General features: G+C 38.2%; 1 protein-coding gene across 1 annotated transcript; it reads left to right on the top strand.

The window, feature by feature from the left end:
• Positions 1-5400: 5400 nt before the first annotated feature.
• On the top strand, positions 5401-20696 carry PRRC1 (proline-rich coiled-coil 1). Its single transcript, XM_008944451.1, has 6 exons — positions 5401-5523; positions 9231-9614; positions 10846-11003; positions 14761-14863; positions 19161-19324; positions 20589-20696. The coding sequence occupies exons 1-6, from the start codon at positions 5424-5426 to the stop codon at positions 20694-20696; spliced, it is 1017 nt and encodes a 338-aa protein (XP_008942699.1). The 5' UTR covers positions 5401-5423.
• Positions 20697-21258: the final 562 nt, after the last annotated feature.

The raw sequence follows: 21258 nt of genomic DNA, 5'->3' as shown, positions 1-21258 counted from the left end.
GATTCTGCTTGGTAAACAATCTTTTTTCTAAATTTTTTTTTTTTTTTTCTTTTAAAGTGAAAGTGTGATGCCAGTGTTGTGGTTAACATTACTTATGCTATAGGAGACTTCTTAAGAGACTTGCCTCTATTTTTTTTTGTTGTTGGTTTGGTTTTTTGTTTCTTTACTGATTACCTCTTCTTAAAGTTTTGGACTTGGAACAAGTAATTTATTTAACACCAGGCGATAAAACTGATGATCCTGCTATGCCCTTCCTTTGGCTTGAGTGAGAGTTTGTATGTCTTCTGGGACCTGACTGCATTTACAGGCTGGAGTCCAGAGCAAGTTTTATCTCTGACTTTGTGTATTCCCTTTTTAAAATGGAATAAACCGATGTGAGGGATTTTTCTGATGAAGCTGTAATACAGTAACAGTTCAACTCTGCTTTTACTTTGTGTGTGTTTGTTTTTAAAGCGTTTTCTTTTTATTGACATACACTTCATTCTTTCTTTAAAAGCAGAAGGTGTTTCTTTTGTCGTTTTCTTCTTTGCTTTTTTTTTGGTCATTCTGTTTTTAATCCCTCTTATTTGCATCTCTATGAGTTCTTGGGCTTTTTTTCCCCTTTGAGTTCTCTCTCTTGTTGAATACAAATATATGCCTGTGAATCCATCTGTTAATGCAACCCCGGATGTTTTGGTTTAGGCTCTGTTAAAAGAGTAGTTTTAACTTTGCATTCTTAAGTATGTTATGGTTTGTTGGTTTGGGTTTTTTTTGCTTGTTTGTTTGTTTGGGTTTTTTCTTAATTAGCAGGAGCATCTACTGAAATACAAGAAGAGGTTAATTAAGGATGACTGAAAATATGGCCTCATAAACTCTGAAGTATGATGTTTTCTAGATAATATATTTTTATTATTTTTATCCATGTGAAACTTAATAATCTCAGTTTATAGGTAATCTTATCATTACCTGTGAATTTCTGTATATTAGAGTAATAATCTAAAGAATGTCTTGGAAGTATGTTTGTTATTGAGATTATTGCAAAATATTAGTGCAGATGTAATTACTGCCTATGAAGTCAAGAGATGAATAATTTACCAGTTCAGCCTTCTTGTCTCTAAATCAATTTTTTTCATTCCTGCCTTTGACAATAGCCCTGTTAAAATTATCAGTCAGAACTTTAACGTGCTTTTCCCTTCAGTATACAAAGGCCTTGCGTTTGAGAATTAGGCTAATGACTTAGATTCAGCTGTTGATGATCAATAAAATATAGTTATTGGTCAACTAGGGGTAGACTTGGTGGATATACTGTATTTTCTTTGTGTAATGTGGGGGCTTAACATCATGTCTATAGTACCTTCATTAGTACTGACGAGGGTTACTTTTTTTAAACCAAGTAATTGATGGCAGCCTAGCAAAATTTGTGCTTTGCTTCTTAAAGGGATTATATTAAGGATGACTGATAATTGGAATGTGTTTTTTTTCTGTGATTTTCTGTATTTCTCTTTTCCATATCCCTTCTTTCTAGCTTTCATATGAGAAGAGAAGATTTTCTTCTAGCTAAATGTGGTGGGATTATCAAATTTGTAAATTCAGTTTATGATCACAAATCACTAGATGGCAGTATTGCTGTTATTTTCACCTAACTTCACATGCTCCAGTTTGCCTGTCTCAGAGTTTCATCTTTGTCCCTTCAATTTAGTGATACAAGATGGTCTAGTCTGAAAAAAAGCACAGTAGTCACTTCCTTCAGAAGTTAGGCTGAATTTTCAGGTGCTCACTGCTGCAAATTGTGTGCTTATGGCATGGACTATGAAGAATTATTACCATTTACTTATTTAAATCCCTGAAAAGACAGTCCAGTTCCACAGCCAGCAGTCATTAAGGATTCATAGGCTGATTTTATGGGGGAACTTTTCTCTGAGACTCATCAAAGGGAGGTTGGAGACCCTCACTGGAAACTTTCCTGAGGACTGAACACTGCTGAAGTCTGTGGATTGCTTGTGTTTTTCCCCTCCATGTTATTCTTTCACCTTAGTGCTTCCCTGCTTCCCTGTTTCTCACATATAACTGGTTTATATAGGCCATTTAGATTCCAGTGTTAAGCCATACAGCCTGTAGGATCAGTTTTAACGATACGGAGTGCTGGATTCTTGCAACACGTTGAGCTATTGGCTTCCAATTACATCTGTTGTACTGCTTGTTTTCCTGCAGTGTGTTTCCTACTGCCATGTCTTACTCCTTAGCTGTAGTTTAAAAAAAAATTGTATGTTTTTTGATGCAGCACATGCAAACTGCAACTGGCTTATGTTGAGGAGTGAGTGTATAGAAAGCTATAATTTTTTCAGGCTTCATGTTAGTACCTAACAGGTCAGGATTTCAGGATGAGGTAGATGGTTATGTGAGGGGATGGGTAAGCTACAGGGGAAAAAATATGGGAGCATTTGGACTTTGGGGTTCTGTAATTGACATGGGCATGGGTAAATGAAAAGGGAAAATAGTGAAGCAAAAAGCTGAGAGTAGGAGGAAAATACTGCAGGCTATTGTGATTGTGCTACTTGAGAGAAAGAAGGAATTTGTCTAGTCTTCCAGCAGAATGCAGGGGAGAGGTCGTCTTTCCCCCAGCTAGTGGCAAAACTTGTAGTGATTATAGTGGTCAATATATTAAAGAGTAGGAGGTGTATTGGGGTCAAAAGATGAAATTTAAGCCAGAACAAAAGTATGCTTCTGACTGGGCTTCACTCTGAGGCTGTCTGGCTTGCTGGGATGCATTGCCTAGGGGTGCATACCTGGACTTGAAAAAATATATAAGGGAATGGAAATAAACCTTACAACTGACAGGATTCCCCTCTCAACCTTTTGCCTCTTGGCCAGATTCTTAGCTTTCCCAGAGAGGCTTACAAGGGAGAGGAGAAAACGTGAAACTGCTATTCTTTTGCCTTTACTTTTTTTAAATTCAGATTTTGTCAGTTCCATGACAGTTTCTATCATTATATTCCAGCAACTAAGTGATAATTCTTGCAAGTTTTGGATTGCTGTTTCCATTTAATGCTTGCTGCACTTTTCTCATTGTAAAGTTAATAGAGAAAGGCAAATACAGAGTTACTTATATTTCTGCTAATCCCTACACTTTCAGGATGCTAACCGAGTTACTTTTCAGGGGGTTGTTCCCTGCTCCCCCCTCATTCCTCTTCCAACCCTTGCCACCTTCGCCACCCTGGAAAAGAAAAAAACAAAACAAAACAAACAAACAAACAAAAAAACCAACAACAACTCAATGAAGTTTTGAAAAAACTTTGTATGGAGCTTTTCAAAAGCCAATTTGTGGAACCTTGTCAGTTGTTCTACATGGCTGTGGTATTTAAGTAGTAAGCACCTCTTAGCAGTTTTTACTCATGGCAATAGTTGAAATCAAGCAGCAGATGAAAAGAGCCTTGATAAAATAAAATGTTTCTTGGAGGTTTTCATTCATGGCTATTTTAGTTGCACAAACATGCTTTGCAGTGTACCACTGGAAGAAGAATGACTTTAGAAATATTTTTATGAGGGGGAATGTAAACTCCTGTTGCTTGAGACAAAATCTTGTTGCACGTTCTTGCAGTCAGCGAGGATTAATGTAAGGCTGCACGGTTCCTTTGTAAGGGATGATGAGAAATACTTACTCTGTCAGGACAGTCTGTTCCCCACCAGATTACTGGCCCTTTCATCCCATCTGAAGAGAAGCTTTGAAATGAATTGTAGAGGTGCTGAGAACCTAGCATCCCTCTGTCGTAAGAGTTTTCATGAAGAGTGCTGCACACAAACCACGTTTACTTTCTTTCTGAAGCTAGGCTGAGACTTATAATGTTGAATGACATGCTAGGTTCTCAGAGGAACTATAATTTCTCCAGTGTGATTCTGACACTTTCATTTGTTCTTTAGACTTCGTAAGCCTGTGAAGGCAAGCATTGACACCTTGCTTTTCGTATTTTTCAATTTAGTAATAGCAATAATTTTTTCCCCCATATTAGTATATGCATTTAAAACAACCATGAGGCAGTAACGTTTGGGTTTTTTTTTGAAGTGAGGAAAACCCCTATATATTTGTCAGTGGTATTCTTTTTATATATGTGGGTGGTTTTGGCACATAATCTAAGACTTTTCCTTTGTAAATTGTTAGAGAATAAACTGTCAGTCCTCCTGTAATAAACTGCTGATGTAATGGATATGGTGGAAAATGCTTAAGTCTGTCTGTTTGTCATACATGTAATTACTTTATACAGGATTTTACTTTCATTTAAGTGTCCTCAAGAATTATTAGTTTATGGAGTGGTATGAATTCTTGCTGTCTTGTTTACCAGACCTGGGAGGAAGCGGAGTTGTTAGGTGCCTCTGCAGTGAAAAGCAAAAATATCCAGGTGTTCCTGAAAGTCTTGATTTTTTCCCCGGTCTCCTATTTTTCTTCTAATACCTTCTACACTGATCTAAGATTTTAAAATAAGCATATAGTTTTACTTTTCCACGAGTAGGGTACTTTAAATATGTACTCAAAAGATGTTAAAAGGTATTTCCAGCATCACCTGGCCTGCAAAATGAAAGCCAGAGTTTTCAATTACTGTTACTTCTGGTAGTGTCAGCAGAGCAGTATGGTATTTGGATTTTACAGGGATTGTCTGTATGAGAAGCTTGTCCTGTGTAAGTTAATTTCAGTGTATCTGCGTTGAAATTGTATTTGGCTGGTTTCATTTGGCTTTTTCTGGAGTCTTATTTATCTCACACCAGAACACTCTACTGTAAGGAGGACAGGGTCGTGGTTAGAGCTTCGGGACTCTGGGCCGTTGTCAGCTGTGCAGTGGTACACCGAAGACCACAGGTCACAGTCTGCAGCAGGGTGTCTGCCCTCGGTGGTGATGCTCAGGAGCATCTGAAGAGCAGAAGCCCGAGAGGTGAAGTCCTTGGGTAGTCGTGGTTCTTGCTGCCAGGAGAGGGAGCCGTTGGGACTCCGTCTTGCCACGTTTTGCATCCTGTCGTGCCGGGTCCCTGCGTGAGCGGCTGCGGCTCAATAATGCAGCGAAATACTACCCCGTGGTTAAGGTTTCCTTGCAGTGGGACGTGGGTTTGGCAACGTGTGATTACTTCTCTATTATTACTCATCCAAGTACCACCTAGATATATTAGAAGCACCAAGCAGGCATGCACAGTAAAGGTTTTTAGAAAGAGGGTTGGAGTTTGAGGTATTCTCACAGTGCTAAAAATGGACAGGAGAAATGAGACGTACTGGCTAATTATACACTTGCGATCGGGGTTGTTTTTTTTTTCTTTTTTCTAGAATTAGTATTTGAATTACCTGCTCTGTTCAGGAATGTAAATCACTGCTGTGGCCTTTTGCATTCTAATTTAAAATCTTTTCCCTTGATTCTCAAGATAAGCTTTTTTTTTTCCCCTCATTTTTTTCTAGCTGAAGAAAGATGATGGAAGAGAGTGGAATAGAGACAACCCCACCTGGCACCCCCCCACCAAGCACAGCAGGGGCTCCTGCCGCTGCCACTGCCACACCTGTGTCACCAGGTACAGAAACTTCCTCAACAACGTCATCACATTTGTTCATGTCTTTTGAAGAACAGTAAACCACTCCAAAATGCTGCAATCAGCATAATTACAGTGCTCTTCTCCAGACTAATTGAGAGTATATAAATTGCTTCTTCATCACAGAATTGTGCTTCTTATCTGACATGCATCAGACATGCAAAATATTTTAAACAATTTTTATTCTTAAAACTTTTTAGTGAAGCTGTGTGTTTTTTAAGGGTGTGGGGCCAGGGAAGTAATCCCTCCTACTACATCACACAGTTAAATGAGCAGCACAGAAGGGAATTAAAAACAAAATAGATTTTCAGTGTTGTAGGGATAGTGGTAAAACTGGATAACTACTTGGGTTTAGATATTATGGGTGGTAAACAAAGGACTTTATCTGGTTTTGTTTTCTTTTTCCCGAGACTATGAACACCAAATACTTATTCTGCTGACGCATCTGATGTTATCTTGATTCACACTAGTGCAGTGGACTCCAAAGTGGGGTGCTGTTACCCCAGGGAGTGCACAAGGCAATACATCGAGGAATGAGAAAAAAAATGAGAACTGCCATTAATATTAAAAAATAAGGAAAAAATAGGCTTTACTAATATTTAATACACTGCCTGACACTGCTGTCCTCACTCAGTTGGCCCATATGTCAGATATTCACATGGCCTGAGGGAAGAGTGGATGGATGTTCCAGGGTGCAGAGCGCTTGGCAGTGGCACCCTAACTCGTTTGCACTCTTTCATTGTATTGTGACTCCTTGCAGTTTGTGTGCCTGCTTAAGGCGATATATGGTTTACATTTTCTAGTTCTAAGCATACTAACCCTCACAGAATTGACAAGTGACTTGAAGATAATTCCTGCAAAGATACCGTGGGTTGAAAATACCGCTAATACTACAAGCACAAGCAAACAAGAAAATGAAATGGCTGACACTTCCTTGAATCCTTGTATGACAACTTTGCCATTGTTTTAACCTTGTGGTATGGCTAATACTCTAATCAGATCTCACAGAAGTTGGCCAAAAGATTTTCCAGAGGACTGTTTGAAATGTAAATGTACATCTACTGTTGTTAATAATGGACCTTGCCCTAAGTATATATTGTGCCCTGAGGTATTAGCTAAGGCTAGTATGAAGTCACTATGATTAGCAAGACATCTGAGAATGAAGCAGGAAAAGAAAACAAACTTCTGCAATTTTTATTTTGTAGTCTTTCAAGTCACACCATACTCAATCCAGTACTTAAAGCTGAGCAATTTAATGATAAATCGTTAGAGGCCTTACTAGAGATTTTTTACCTAATAGTGAAGACAAAAAGCTGTGTACATTGGGGAAGCTCCTGTTCTTCCTGACGTGGTAAAAATGTCTGGAATAATATGCAGCTGGCAGTACAGTGACTAAAACACGTTTGTCAGCAAATACTGTCGGAAGATGCATAGAAAATTTTGCTGAAGATTTGAAGAAACAAGTATTAGAGCAAATTACATAGTGTGGGAGGTTTGCTGTACAGTTCCATGAAAATACAGGTGTTCCCAACATGTCTCAGCATACGGTTTTTGCCAAATTCTTTTGTCACATGCTAAAGGAACGTTATTCTGCAAAAGCTATATTCTCAACAGTAAACGACTTTTTTAATAAAGGCAGTGTTTTATTAAAAATGTGTAAGTGTAACCACTGATGGATCAGTTACTTTGGGATAAAAATGGGTTCTGGAATGAGGTTATAGAGATACCACCACATATGGAATTTATTTGCTGCCTCCTTCATAGGCAGACTGTTGCAGCAAAGAAGCTGGAGCCAGAAGTGGAGAAAGTGCTACAGGATGTCATTGATGTGGTTTATTTTATAGAAATGGTCTTTAGTAGGTTTTAACAGTACTTGATAATGAGATAGGGATCAACCATGAAACTTTCTTCTATTGCACAGGGATTTGCTGTTTGTCACGTGGCAATATGTTTATAAGAGCTGTTGAACTTAAAGAAGACATGAACATGTTTCTTTTACAAAAAGATAAATCTCCCAGATTTGCTGATGTTCTGTGATGATGTGGCTGTCAGCAGTGTGATATTTACTAGATATTTTTTTTAAAAAATGCACTCATAATTTGTCTCTTCACGGTAAATGTGATGTTTTAACAAGGAGTTACTACTTTTTGTAAGAAAATAATACTTTTGGAAGAGACAAATTGATATTAGGACATGCTTCTGTTGTTATGCAATCCTGTTGCCAAAAACAATGCAAGTGTCCCATATAAAAACTGCCAGACTTGCCACAAGAATTCCTTGGCCTCAGTAAAAAACTCCCAAATGATGAGTTTCAGGGTGTTTTTAATGCATTTGTTAAAAATACCAACGTGTGGCACCTTCTGGTTTGTTTACAAGAGCAACTGACATCAAGGAAGATGGGAGTTTTGCTAGCTGAATTTCAGGAAGAACCTTTGCATAATGGGTGAGCAGGAGCGGACGACCAAGAGCGTGATTCAGTAAGCGCAGCCAAGAGTGCACTTCTTCCACTTGAACCTGTGTACTTTCGTGAGGTGTAGTTTCCAGCTATGGCAGCTGTTGAAGTCAAGTATCGAAATGTCTGAACATAGAACCAGACCTTCAGATTGCTGTACCTTCAAGTTGTTAAACCGAGATTTAAAAAATAGTCATGCTTCTTCAGCCACATTGCTCACACTAAAAGAATTACTATTAATGATTAGATGGTGTGTTAACCATTAGCATACTATGTTGTTTTATCAGCAGTATATTAATAAAACTGTTTTTAGTGAGAGCAGAAAAGTTTTTGTATTGTTAACAAATTATTGTTAATTTTTAAAATTCATCATTCTCATCCTTTGAAAATTTCTATTGTGTATGTTTTAAAGTGCACAATAATATACTGGTAGAGTTTTAAATTTGTTTGTAAATAAATACATTTGTGTATGTTGGGGGGGCTTCATGCTCAAAAATCTTTTACTAAGAGATGTGCCTGACAAAGTTGGGAGACCAGTGCATTAGTACAACTTGGCATATTGTATGACTGTCATTGATGTTTAGGCTGAAGTCTTTGGGATGCTTGAGCTAATCCAACAGCTTACTGCTATCAAAAATGGTAATTCCTGTTTTTCTAGCTTAGTCTTCTGTGTAAACTTGGTTTAGAGACCAAAATTATCCCAAAGATATCCCAGCTTATCCCAAAGATCAGCTGAGGGCCAGAGAAAGCAGAGGGATTAGGAGGCTGAGTGCTGGGGAAGAGAGGGCTGCCTGGCGCTCACTCAGCCTGTCTCATCAACCCATACCTCTGAAGTAATTCCCACCCTCCCTGGTATTATGAATGTATGTTTTATTCTTAAAGACGGGCACTTCCTGCATCATCATTGTTCCTGTTGATTGAGTAGTCACTCAAAAAGAACAAAATTTCTGATGCAGACTACAGCTGCTATAAATTTAGTATTGAAATGTTAACTCGTGTTTTTAAATTTATGAGGAATGGAATCGTGCTAGAAAAAGAGATGCGGTTTACAAGGTACTGTCACCAAAAATTGAGTGCCATTTAAGTTATATGCAAATTCAAGAAGTAAAATTCACTTTGAAGGGAAAAAGGCAGACTTCGTCAAAACTTATTTGCATAATATCTGAACGATTACATAACTGAATCTCAGAGGTTGTCTCAGAATTTCTGAAATTCCTTTTTTTCTCATTTTTCGTAGGTGTGTCCAGTCCCCTTGCTACACTAAGCATGTCGGCTTCTCCCACATATTCGCCACCTTTGCCAGCTGGAGTGTCTCCACTTCCTTCTATGATGACTTCAGCTTCTCTTCCAGTTGTGCCTTCTGCAACAGTTTCTACTATTGCAGCACCTCTAGCTCCTGCCCCGCCTCCTGTTCCCCCTTCAGCTTTTAGTACCTCCATGTCCCAGTTCTCTACACCTCCTCCATTAAGCTCTGTTACTGCCCCTAGTCTTCCAGCACCTCCCACTGGTCCCCCCATTTCAGGATTTTCCGTGTCTTCAACCTATGACATTACCAGAGGCCATGCTGGTCGAGCACCACAAAGCCCACTGATGCCATCATTTTCTGCACCTCCAGTCACAGGTAACTTTTTGTTTATACACTTTTGTGTTTATGAGACAGGATGAGGGATCTCCTGGATGGCTTTTTCCACCACTACGCAGAGTTCTGCAAGTTCAGCTTCTTTATTGTTCCAGGTACACGTAATGTAGCTACCATCAGAAGAAGGGAGAACAGCTTTTAAAACACAGTCATGTCTAGGGTAGAGAATCCTTTTCTGTGGAGTTCTGCTAGCATTCAGGCTCACGGCAAAATCTTTGTTTGAGAACTTTTTTTTTTGTCAGCCTGTGCAGGAAAGCCCAGCTGGACAGATATGTTTTGGTTAGATCAGAGAGTCAACTTCAGCCATTTTATTTCCACGGAATGATACAGTATCTCATGCTACAGTCTTGTAATTTTCATGTCTTTCTTCTGAAGAGGACAAGAAGCTTTCCATGACATTGGCTTCTATTTTCTGTTTTCCAGACACTAAATGGTGTCAGCACAGATGAAAATACTTTCCATGCAAGCAATTGCTGCAGTTGCTGAACTGGTGTCATTCTCTGTTAGTAGAATGGAAACTTGGCTGTTCAGATGCAATTGGGACAGGCTTTTACTATTATTAGTGATGTGTCTTTTAAGTAGTCTGTATTAGGAGAATGTCTAAAAAGACCTATCAGTTGTGCAGTGTAAAATAAAAATAACTTTTGACTAAGGCTAGTCTTGGAAAATCTGTTTAAAATAGGCTTGAGTAATGGGGCAAAGGCTGATGTTTAAATTTTCTGCGGTTTGAGTGTCTTTTGTTTTTCATTATTTTGCTTGCTCCTTTGTGTATTGCTACTAATGTCCAGCACATAGAAAATTTCATGCTTCTCTCTTACTGTGTATGAGAACATTCATCTATTTGTTCAGAGAGCAACACCCATTCCTCTTCCTCCTCTGCTGAGGGCTTATTGTAAAAATCTGAATACAACAAAAAGCATGACTGTTAAACTAACCTGCTAAGAAAAAAATAATTGTTTAATTTTGTACGTAACATACAGGCACTCTCGGTTCTTTTAGCAGATATTGTTGAATTCATTTACCATAGTTATATTTGCTAACCTTTAACAAGTAGAATTGTTCTGGGGCCTTCAAGAAATGAAGTGAATCGGCCCAGTATTCTTCTGTTTTTCCTGCTTATTCTCTTGTTAAACAATTGCATGTTGCTACAGTGTAACAAATCAAATACAGTATAATACTTGAAAGCTTGTGGTTTATTTTCCCCTCTCACTAGGTGTTTTGACAGATCCGATTACTCAACAAGCAACTTTCTCATCACCTTTGGCTCCTGGAACTGGTTCTGCAATCACTTTTCCTGAGGAGTGTGAAGACCCCAGAGTATCTCCTGCCCAAGGTGGAGCACCTGCTGGAGGACTGTGGGGGTTTATAAAGGTATGGGCTTTTGTCTGTTACCCTTCATGAGGAATTACCCTTTTATACTGACTGTAATTAGACATTTCTTATTTTTCAAACACGCGTTGCTGTAAATCATCCTCCTTGCGGCCTCATGTGCAAGGTGGATGTTTTATTAGTGGGGTTTGCTAAAGCTGTGCTTTTGCTCTTCCTCTATATAGAAGAAGGAAGACTACACAAATGCAGGTGTTCTAGGTTAATTTTGGTGCTTTTGACAAGAAGATATACATACCTACTGGGTTCTGCCACATGTTCTCAAATCATCAGCTGAAGCTTTAGAACTTCTTTAAGACCTGAAAGCTAGTTTTTACTTTACAGTGACTGGATGCAGAAGAAGGTGTCTCTTTTACTTCACCAGAATTCTTTGCATATCCTGTTTCTTTGTAATTTCATAATGAACAGTTTAATATTTGTACTTGCACCAAAGGACAGTTTACCTAAGAAGTGTCTGAGATATTTGTAGGATGTTTCTGTTCTGCTAGAAGTCATGGAGTATATGGTGCAGAACAGATGCTCCTCGTAATGTGATCTGATCATACAGAGGAAATAAGCAGCAGTATCAGCTATTAGACTTCCATTGGGTTGTAATCTTCTTGGAGTTGTGACAACTCCAACATATAAGTAGCATGTTGAAGACTGTGGCAAAGAGATCTAAGGACTGTGCATGGATGCTGAACCATCTTCAAGAGCAACACCGTTTTCTGTACTGTCTCATACTAAATGTGAAGGAAAATTCAGGAAAGTCTGCGTCCCAGTGGAACAGCTGAGTTTTGGAGGGACTTCGAAGTCCTTTTGAACATGAAAAGCTTGGAGAGTAATTTGTATGTGAAATGGCAGACGGAGCCTTCTCATACCCCAGAAATACAAAACTTGACAGTGATATTAATCCTCTGTCAGTACGGTGAGAGCAGAGTTGTCCTGCTGCCCTTTTCAAGGAGAGATGTCTTCTCAAGGTCATAAAAACACATCTTTCTTCCTTTAAAAGCTCACGTTATTCTCTTGGTCATCATATTCCTCCTAATTATTTTCAATAGATGGTAAAGTTCCAGAGGAGGACATTTTTCTTGTAAGCAGATTCTGTCGCCCTTTTGAAAACACCAGCACTTAAAATTGCAAATTAGTTGAAAAGCTGATCTTATCCACATTACTGTTGCCTTTATACTAGTTGGATCCAAAAGGTGTCCTGTTTCTATTTATGGAGGAGGCCTGTATCATTGACTTCAATAATAAAGTCTAGATTTTGGTTGAAGTAGGAAGTGTGCGGTGTGCTTTGTGTGTTTGGTGACCTCTTTGAGAATTTCCTAGGTGAATGAATGAGGAATCATTATTTTTACTGAAGCCATCTTGATGTGTGTAAGCACAAATCAGACTCTGTGTTTCTTAAAGAACAGCCAGAATCTGGGAGACTAACTGGTAATTAGTACATAAATGCATCCTGGATTCCCTGTTGAAGAGCTTACACCGTACTTGCAGCAGTTACTTTTATTTCTGTTCTTGAAGTCGTTTGAGCTACCCTTTTCCCTCAGGTGTTCTTAAGAAATCATATACCTTTCGTCCAGATTCCCTTGAAGCTAGATAATATTCAAGACTGTAACAAACAAAAATTGACAAATTAATGGTCTGGAATCAAATGAGACTGTCTCAGTTCCTTTGATCTGTCAAAGATGACTGGGCAGTCTCATAGCGGTTCCAAGACTGGTTTCGACATAATACATCAGAGGCCAGGTTGGATGCCACTGCAGTTGTTGCACCGGTCAGCTTGCATATCTGACTCTTTGAGCAGGGAAGACAGCCAGAAGCTGAATTTTCAAAAGGTTTGTGTTTGTGCTCTGCCAGCATGGAAGGTTATGCACTTGAGCAGCTTCAATTTATGTGGACATAGAACTGACTCAGTAGAAATTCCAAATTAAAGTCCATTCTAGTTCACAGCATTGTGATGAATGTCGTGTTTTGCACAGTTATAGAACTATGGATTATTTCTCCCTGCTTGTGCTAGGCTGATGGATGTAAAGGCATCTTTCACAGGCAGAATAGGCAGCATATTGCTGCTCAGAAACCTGATTATCTGCAGGAGATGTATAATGAGTTAGGCAGCCAGGCTGCTGATTAAAGCACTGCTTGGCTTTGCAGTACTGCAAAGATGCTGGAACTGGGAATTTCTACTTAAAAAGTTTCTGAAGATGTGGTAGTATTCACTCAGTTCTTGTTAAAGCAACAGACAAACTTCAGATTGTGAGAGAGATGAGAGAATATAAACTTCACTGTTCTTGATGGCATCCTGGGGGTACATGAGTAGTCACAAGAGTGTATTACTCAGTGAATGCAACCATTCAGAAAAGTCTTGTGTTATATTACTGAGAAACAAGTGGCAACAGTGGCTCTGGCTTGAAAAGCTTAATTGTTTGAGAGTAATTGTGTTGTTGTCTTTACTGCATTCTGCAGTCTGGCTTAATGTTCTGCACAGTGATGAGAAGAGAACCCAGTAGTGAGCTATTTTACCATGAGGCTTGGGTTAAGATGGTTAACTAGTAGCTCTACAATACCTCAGTAGTTGTAGAAGTGTGTGCTGCTGGTGTTGTTGTTGTTTGTTAAGCTTGCTACAAAGAAACAGAAAGCATTCAGAGGTTGGATGGGGCTTTGAGCAACCTGGTCTAGTGGAAGGTCTCTGCCCATTGCAGGGAGGTTGGAACTAGATCTTTTAAAGCCCTTTGCAACCCAAACCATCCTGCGTTCTATGGGAAAGAAGCTTTGCAGAGCAAAAGTTATCCTGAGACAATTAAAAATATTCTGATTCTGCAGTTCTCTGAAATACTGTGCAGGTGTATTAAGAAAGCATTTTCCAGAAAGCTGCATGTGCACAGTGCTGTCTTGTGTAAGGTGTGTCACAGAGCAAAGCAGTTGTAAGTGTGTGCAGTTTTAGTATTAGACTGAAAGCAGTCAATTTGCTACAGAAATTTTATATAAGATTTCCGCAAAATAGTTTCCAGTGAGATAGTTTCTGTCAGTGGTTCAGCATTAGTTCAGCACTGGTATCTTTTTTCTCTCACCCTGTGATCATGTCTGAATTTAAAAACACTTTTGACAAGAGACAGACTTTCATTAAGACTATTTGTGAGACACAAGACAGTGTTTTTATATTTCATGAAATTCTAGGTCCGTCAGCAGCTCCACCTAAAGTTTGGCTGGAGAATGTAGAAGACTTCAGGAGATGTTTAGAATCTGCTTATAAAATGAGGACTTTCAGCTCAGCTGCTCTAGAAATATTTGTTACCAATGGGCCATTCAAAAATAGATCCTATTGTCTTATTTAAATTAGAAAAATTTTAGAAAAGAGAGACTCTTCATCTTGAGCTGTCACTGTCTAAGTCTAGCTAACTAGTCTGATGGTACCTATAATCAGCATTGGGAATATACAACTTTCCTAAATACTCAAGGCTGCCAGTCCCAGAACAGGACTAGATCAATTGTGTCACAGTCACTGATGGAGCTGTTTCTCCATCAGTGCAGAAGAGGATGGTGAAGATGATACGTGGAATTTTGTTCTGGATGTAAAGTGTACACTGTAGCATTTGTGCTGAGAAGCGAGATACTATTAATAAGTGTTACAAAGAGTAAATGTAAGAAAAACACAAAGCAGCTAATATTTGGTTTTTTGTTTGTTTTTTTAATTACAACATTTTTAGATTCTTGGGGAAAATCCAGAAGATAATATGGAAATCTGTTTGCTTATATTTAGGGTGTAGCTGAGAATCCCATGGTGAAGTCTGTTCTTGATAAAACCAAACATTCAGTGGAAACCATGATCACAACACTGGATCCTGGCATGGTTCCATATATCAGTAAGTATTTGTAGCAATCCATGAAGTAGTACATGTAAATGTTGGAGGGGTTAATACACTAGCAAGTGCACTACATTTACACTTGAAGTTTGTATATGCAGCCTGTTAGTTCAAAGTCAGAATTACTTGTAGTGATTTCTCAAGTTTATTGTCTAGTGAAATTCTCACTCTGGAGGCTGTTTTTTTATGTATGTCTTGAGGTTTATTTTGCTTCTGTATTCTGCTGTAGTTCAGGTAGTGGCATGCTAATAACTCTTTAATTGAAACCGTGAAGGATGAAGAAGTTATAAAGGGAAAAAAGTCAACAAGGAAACCTTGTTTATAATCCTTAAGTTCCATACTCTTTTCTCCCATTGTCTCTCTATTTAAGCGTTACAGAGTTTGAAATATACTTAAATCTGTTCTGCTGGATAATCTGTTTAAATACTGCTACGTAAGCTATCACATTAAATTTAAAACAAGCCGAAGTGTAAGCATACTCAGAGATGTTAACATAGATTTTGAGGCTTTCAGCTGTTTCATTTTTCTAGCCTGATCATATTTATACTATTTTTAGGAAATTGGGCAAACTTGAAGCAATTCCTCAGTCAGTTAATAGGAACATTAAAATTCTAAAATGACCTAATGAAGTCTGAAGTATTGCTGAGCATTAAGCCTGGAAGGAAAAGTGTGGCATTTCAATTATGGCTTGAAAATTAATAGGAAGGAGAAGCATAGTGGTATTCACTGGTTTTTATTTTACCAGAGAACAGAACATGTCACATAACTAACATGTTTTAAAATGGGCAAGCAAAAGATGTCATTTATCTAGGGTGGTCAGTTGGTGGCTCGCTTGTTTCTTTGGTTGTTTTGGTTTCTTTTAAGGCAGAGAGGAAACTAATAAGATGTTACTGCATTTTGTTTTCCTAAGCTGTTTTTCGGATAGACCTATTTTGTGATCCGGCTAACCATGTTGCTGCACTATTGTACTAATCCAGTGGACAATATGTGGAATGAAAGGGGAAGATGACCTAGTTATTGAGTAGTAGTCATTGTCTTGCATGTAAAGGGAGGTAGCCCAGCAGCTGACCAGTGAAGAGATGGGGATATGCAAAGTCAGTGAGAAGGCCAGTCAAGCAACTGAGAAAGCACTTGAGAGGAGTAACAGGACGCAATGCAAAGCTAGAGTAAATGTTGATTATAGATAATTTGGCATACTGTATTTAAGGTTTCTATTGCAGGCGTGACCATCCCTTTTTAAAATAGGTTCTGTTTGTTTCCAGTGATGGTGTGGATAGTCTGATAGAGTATTTGTTGAACAGAGCAACATTACTCAGAGAAGGAAGTAATGCTAATAAAATGCTTTGCTTGTAAGATTCAGTCAAGAGTTAGTGGTTATCTCAAAGTTTTCTAAAGTTGTATACAGAGGGTTTCCCTTCCAATACATCTTCACCATCCATAAACTGCCTTTCTTTTGTAGTTGCAGATTGTGGAAATAGAGCAGAGATTTGTAAACATAGTATTTACTTTCTTCTGGGAAAATTTTCTAGTATCAACAAAAGCCATGTCCTTGAGAAGAAGTAACCTCACGATGGAGGTGTTTGAAATTGTGTGTGTGAGCAAATAATGTTTCTGTTACCTTTTTCTTGAAAAGAGCTACACTGGTTTCATTGACACATTGTGAAGATGTCATTTGTGGCAAGTACTTGGAATAGAAAATTCCTGTCTGCACAGGCAGTGGTAACCCTATAAGCATAAACATCAACGCTTTTGTAACAAAAGATGACAGAATCTTGAATTTTATGTGAAGTTGTCATGTCAGTTTAATAGTACACAAGATACGATGAAATTTCATGTCCAAGTGTCAGAGCTTAACTTATTGTGACAGTTCTGTCTGAATAAATCAGATTATGTCTAATTCTTATATTTTAGATTTTAATACTTTGTGTTACTATACTGCATGACTGTTCTTGTCACAAATTATTTCTTTTAATGCATTTAATATCTTTGTCTCCCTTCTATAGTATATAGGATGAACTTTAGTATATGTATTACGTTTTTGATACATGATTATTCCTGATATAAAAGAACATAATCTGTATTCTGCTGTTGCAATACAGAAGCATGGGACATGTTTATCATTCTTAAATTACTATGCAGTAATTTACTAGGTACATTATGGGTTAGTTTTTAATTGCATTAAAAACTCTTCTACAGTTTTTCTGTCACTGGACACTTAGTCAACGCTATCTTCGCCAAAAGCCTCCAGTCAATTTTAAGCACTTGCTAACCTGATGTCTGTCAAGAAGGAATCAGTGAGATGAGATATTCTTAATAACTTTTTAGTCCTTTTGTTACTCTGTATAAAAAAAAAATTGCCCAAAGTTCAGTGAAATGTATACCCAATTCCATTCAGTAGAGTAACTAATAAAAAGTTTTAAAATAGTCTAAAATCCAAATAGAATGTTTTACTACTGTTCCAGCATATCTCTGGCAATTCTTCCTAAAAAGATGTTTCCTGTAGTTGATGTCTGCTAAGTAGTAGGAGCCAAAGAATAATTATTTATTTTCTTTAAAATTCAATCCTTAGGTTTATTGTCAATGGAGGAATTTTTCTTACATCAGGATAAATACTGCAGACTTTGTCAGCATGTGTAATTAGGTGGAGTGTTAGTGTTCAGAATTAAAGCCTCTGGGCTCTGTTTTTCTTTTAAGAGGAACCTTAACATGTTTTCATACAGTCAGTAGGCCTGGAAAATGGCAGGTGAAAAGGGTGTTTCTTCCCTAGTTTGCTGGTGTTGTCATAAGAAATGCCCTGCTGGATCACAGAATGACAAAGTGGTGTAGGTTGGAAGGGATGTCTGGAGGTCATCTTATCCAACCCCCCATCCTTCAGCAGGTCCACCTTGAGACAGTTGCCCAGGGCTGTGTCCAGGCAGCTTTTGGATATCCCCAAGGATGGAGACTCCACCACCTCTCTGGGCAACCCGTGCAGTGCTAAGTCACCCTCACAGTAAAAAGTTTTTTTTCCTGGATGTTCGTATGGAACCTGCTGTGCTGCAGTTTGTGACTACTGTCTCTGGTCCTGTCAGTGGGAACCACTGGAGGGAACCTGGCTCCATCCTCTTTGCAGCTTCCCTTCAAATATTTGTACACATCAGTAAGATCCCTCTGAGCATTTTCTTTAGGCTGGACATTCCCAGGTCTGTCAGGCATTCCTCATAGAAAAGATACTCCAGTCCAGTGGTTCATCCAGCTCAATATTGTGTCTTCAGCAGAACCAACAGGAGCTACTATATGGTGAATGACAGTAGAGCTGCTGAGTTCTGTAGTTCTTACCCCTTGTACTCCTTCACCATCCACAGCTGTTGGACTAGGGGTGACAAGATCCATGTCCATACCCTGTTACCTCTAGTGCCAGTTTGTGGACCTGTCCATTAATTTGTCCTTTACACTTGCTGATGCAATTTAATTACACAGCTTTCTCTGCATAAGTCGTATTGTGTGTTTGAAAAAAGTTTGAGCTGCTCTTAAGAAAGCTTGTCACAGCAGGGACAAGTTTTATCAGTTGTTTTTGCATAAATTAAATTTGGCAATAAAAATGATGCAGCTGTTTTAAAGACAGGTAATTGAGCTCATTGATATTTAATAGTAGATTAGTTTTTATAAACTACTGGTTTTTATTCTAAAAAAGATTAGTGAAAAATCATCCTTCTTATACTGCCATATGGAAATCATTCAGGAATACAACTTTTGGCTTCATAGATATTTAATACCTAAAAACAGGATAAAGCAGTAGGGAGGCAGACAGGCAATAAAATGACACTGAAATTCACAGTCAAAGGACAACTAGAAAGTAACATGAGCCTTTCTTTTAAAGCTTCTGTAGTTTGACAGCTGTTCACGGGATTTTATGAACTGCATAAAATAAAAAAATAGTAAAAAGTAAAATAAGAAACATGATCCCTTTAATAAGGAAGACCTGTGTCACACCAGCATTTCTTACCACTTCCCAAAACACCAATGCATCTTTAGAAATGGATGTCTGAGTTAGATATCTTCTAAATCCAGGAGCTGTCATCTTAAATGAGCTGTATACTTTTTTCACATGCTGAAAACCCACCAGTTCTGTTGCCTGTTATTCATCTATTAATTGTTTAGCTGTTCATCTGACTTGTAACTTATTACTTCTGCTTCAAGAAAGAACTTTTTTATGGTGCATGAGCAAGAGAAAACCAACTAAAGCATACTCTTAAGTAGAATGTATTTGAACTAGCTTGTAGTGGGAATGAGGAAAATATGCTTTTATATTTTACAGAAACTGGGGGAGAACTGGACATAGTGGTTACTTCTAATAAGGAGGTAAAAGTTGCGGCAGTTCGAGATGCCTTTCAAGAAGTTTTTGGAATGGCTGTTGTTACTGGAGAGGCTGCACAGTCTAACATCGCACCCCAACCTATAGGCTATGCTGCAGGTTTGAAGGTAAGTTGATGTGTAACAGCACGAAATATCTCCAATGTGAAAACAGGGTGTAGAAACTTTCACACAGAAGAATCTGCTTTTCTGTAAAGGGGAAGTAAATTTCTGGATAGGTAAACATTTCCTTTTTTTTAGTTGCCCTCTGGGTCATTAGTTTAAAACTGCTTGTTGAAACAGTTTTGGGGTTTTTTTTTGCAAACACATTCACTGCATATGAGGAATATTTATGTCAGTTTTCTTATGCTGTCACAAATTGCCATCACATCTAGTATACCTTGTGATGCTACTGTAGTTTCAAAGTGTATCAGGCATTTCTCCTTAGTCTATTACTAGCACACCATGTTGGGAACATTAGAAATGAGAAGGGACTCTCTGAGACTGACCTGTCTCCCCACCGATGCTGCATATGAAAGATAGATCGATCAACACTTGTCAGGTATCTTCCTTAACAAATATATGTTAAGTTTAAAAAATACGAATGCACTGTGAAGCTTTGCAAACAGCTGTGCTGTCAAAGAGGAAGGGGTAGCAGAGGTTGTTTCACCTGATTTTAAAAATGTACATGGTTACCAGATGCATCTAGGTGCAACCACATCCTTGGCCAATAACTAAAAGCACCTATTTGATATTCTGTTTCTTAAATGTAAGCGAGTAATTTACTCATTAAAAGGCAAGTATTTTCTCCTAACTGCTATGGTAAAACCTATCCTCATAGCAATCCTCAGCTGATACAATTTTATATTGAGATAAATGAGGATAATGTAAATAATGTCTTGAAATAAAGGAGGATAATTCCTTTACACGTTTAGCTGCTGCAGTGTAGTAGTAGTGGTATTTCTACTACAAGTAAGAGTGATAGCAGGTTTGGAGCAAATGATTTCTACATCTTAGCTGGATAAGTACCAAAACAAAGGGATTCTCTCCCTTGGTCAGTGTAACAGAAATATATACGAATGCTCTAATTGTGAAACTTGGCACAGTTACAGGTTAGGAATTCTTTGCATGCTGATCTAGGTCTTTTTCATGGAAAAATAAACTTAATTAATGTTATCATAATTTCTATTACTGTTTGAGATTCCGTTGTAACTTTTCATGAACTTTGTTTTTTGTTTTTCTCATGTTGAAATAAGTCACCTTTCAAAATCTCTAATATGTTCTGTTTACCTTGAAAGCCGTTCTCTAGAGCTCTTTTTGCATTCAGCTGTGAGCATTGTACTGTGTTGTGATTCAAAGAGAATGTTCTCTAACAGCTTGTGCTACCACTTAGGGAGCCCAAGAAAGGATAGACAGCTTGCGTCGGACAGGAGTCATACATGAGAAGCAGCCTGCTGTGTCAGTGGAAAGCTTCATTGAGGAGTTGCTTCCTGACAAGTGAGAACTTCAAATATATTCCTGGGGCCAGGGGGTGGGAAAGGAGTACTCGTCATTGCCTCAAAGGGGCCTATAGAGGGTTGCTGGCAGTATCACTGAGCAAAAGAAAGGAGAGAGTCTGTCTCCAGTGTAGTTCGAGCAGACTTGATTTTGGTGATGGTGTTCACCGTTTTGTCCAGACATCTTGAGGCTTTAATATACAAAATCCTTGTCGAGTTTTTCCAGGTTCACAGTATAAAACCACAGTGAAGTTATACTGAACTGACAAAATGAAGGAGCTGTAAAGGTTGGAATTTGGCGAGTAGTTTGCTCACTCTTGTGTGTGCACTCTCTCCGAAATTGTGTTCAGTTCAGAAAGTATACTGGGAGATGTTCTGACATTTGTAGTAAAATTATTTTATCAGATGATATATTATCCATTTTCTTTTCACTGAGAATGTAGTTACAACTTATAATTTGTAGTGCACAGACCTAACAGTGCTATTCTCAAACACAGTAACGTACTTTTTGACAAACGGATCTTGAAGTAGCTTTATAATTAATTATTTAAATTATATTTATTTAAA

Source organism: Merops nubicus, unplaced genomic scaffold (genome assembly GCF_000691845.1).
Source record: "Merops nubicus isolate BGI_N331 unplaced genomic scaffold, ASM69184v1 scaffold23857, whole genome shotgun sequence".
In the NCBI taxonomy this organism is placed as follows: domain Eukaryota; kingdom Metazoa; phylum Chordata; class Aves; order Coraciiformes; family Meropidae; genus Merops; species Merops nubicus.
This window is presented reverse-complemented; position numbering and strand designations above follow the sequence as displayed.

Coding starts and splice junctions, on each gene's coding strand:
- PRRC1 (XM_008944451.1), top strand. CDS start 5,424: ATGATGGAAGAGAGTGGAATAGAGACAACCCCACCTGGCACCCCCCCA. Junction 5,524..9,230: donor TGCCACACCTGTGTCACCAG/GTACAGAAACTT, acceptor CATTTTTCGTAG/GTGTGTCCAGTCCCCTTGCT. Junction 9,615..10,845: donor TTCTGCACCTCCAGTCACAG/GTAACTTTTTGT, acceptor CCCTCTCACTAG/GTGTTTTGACAGATCCGATT.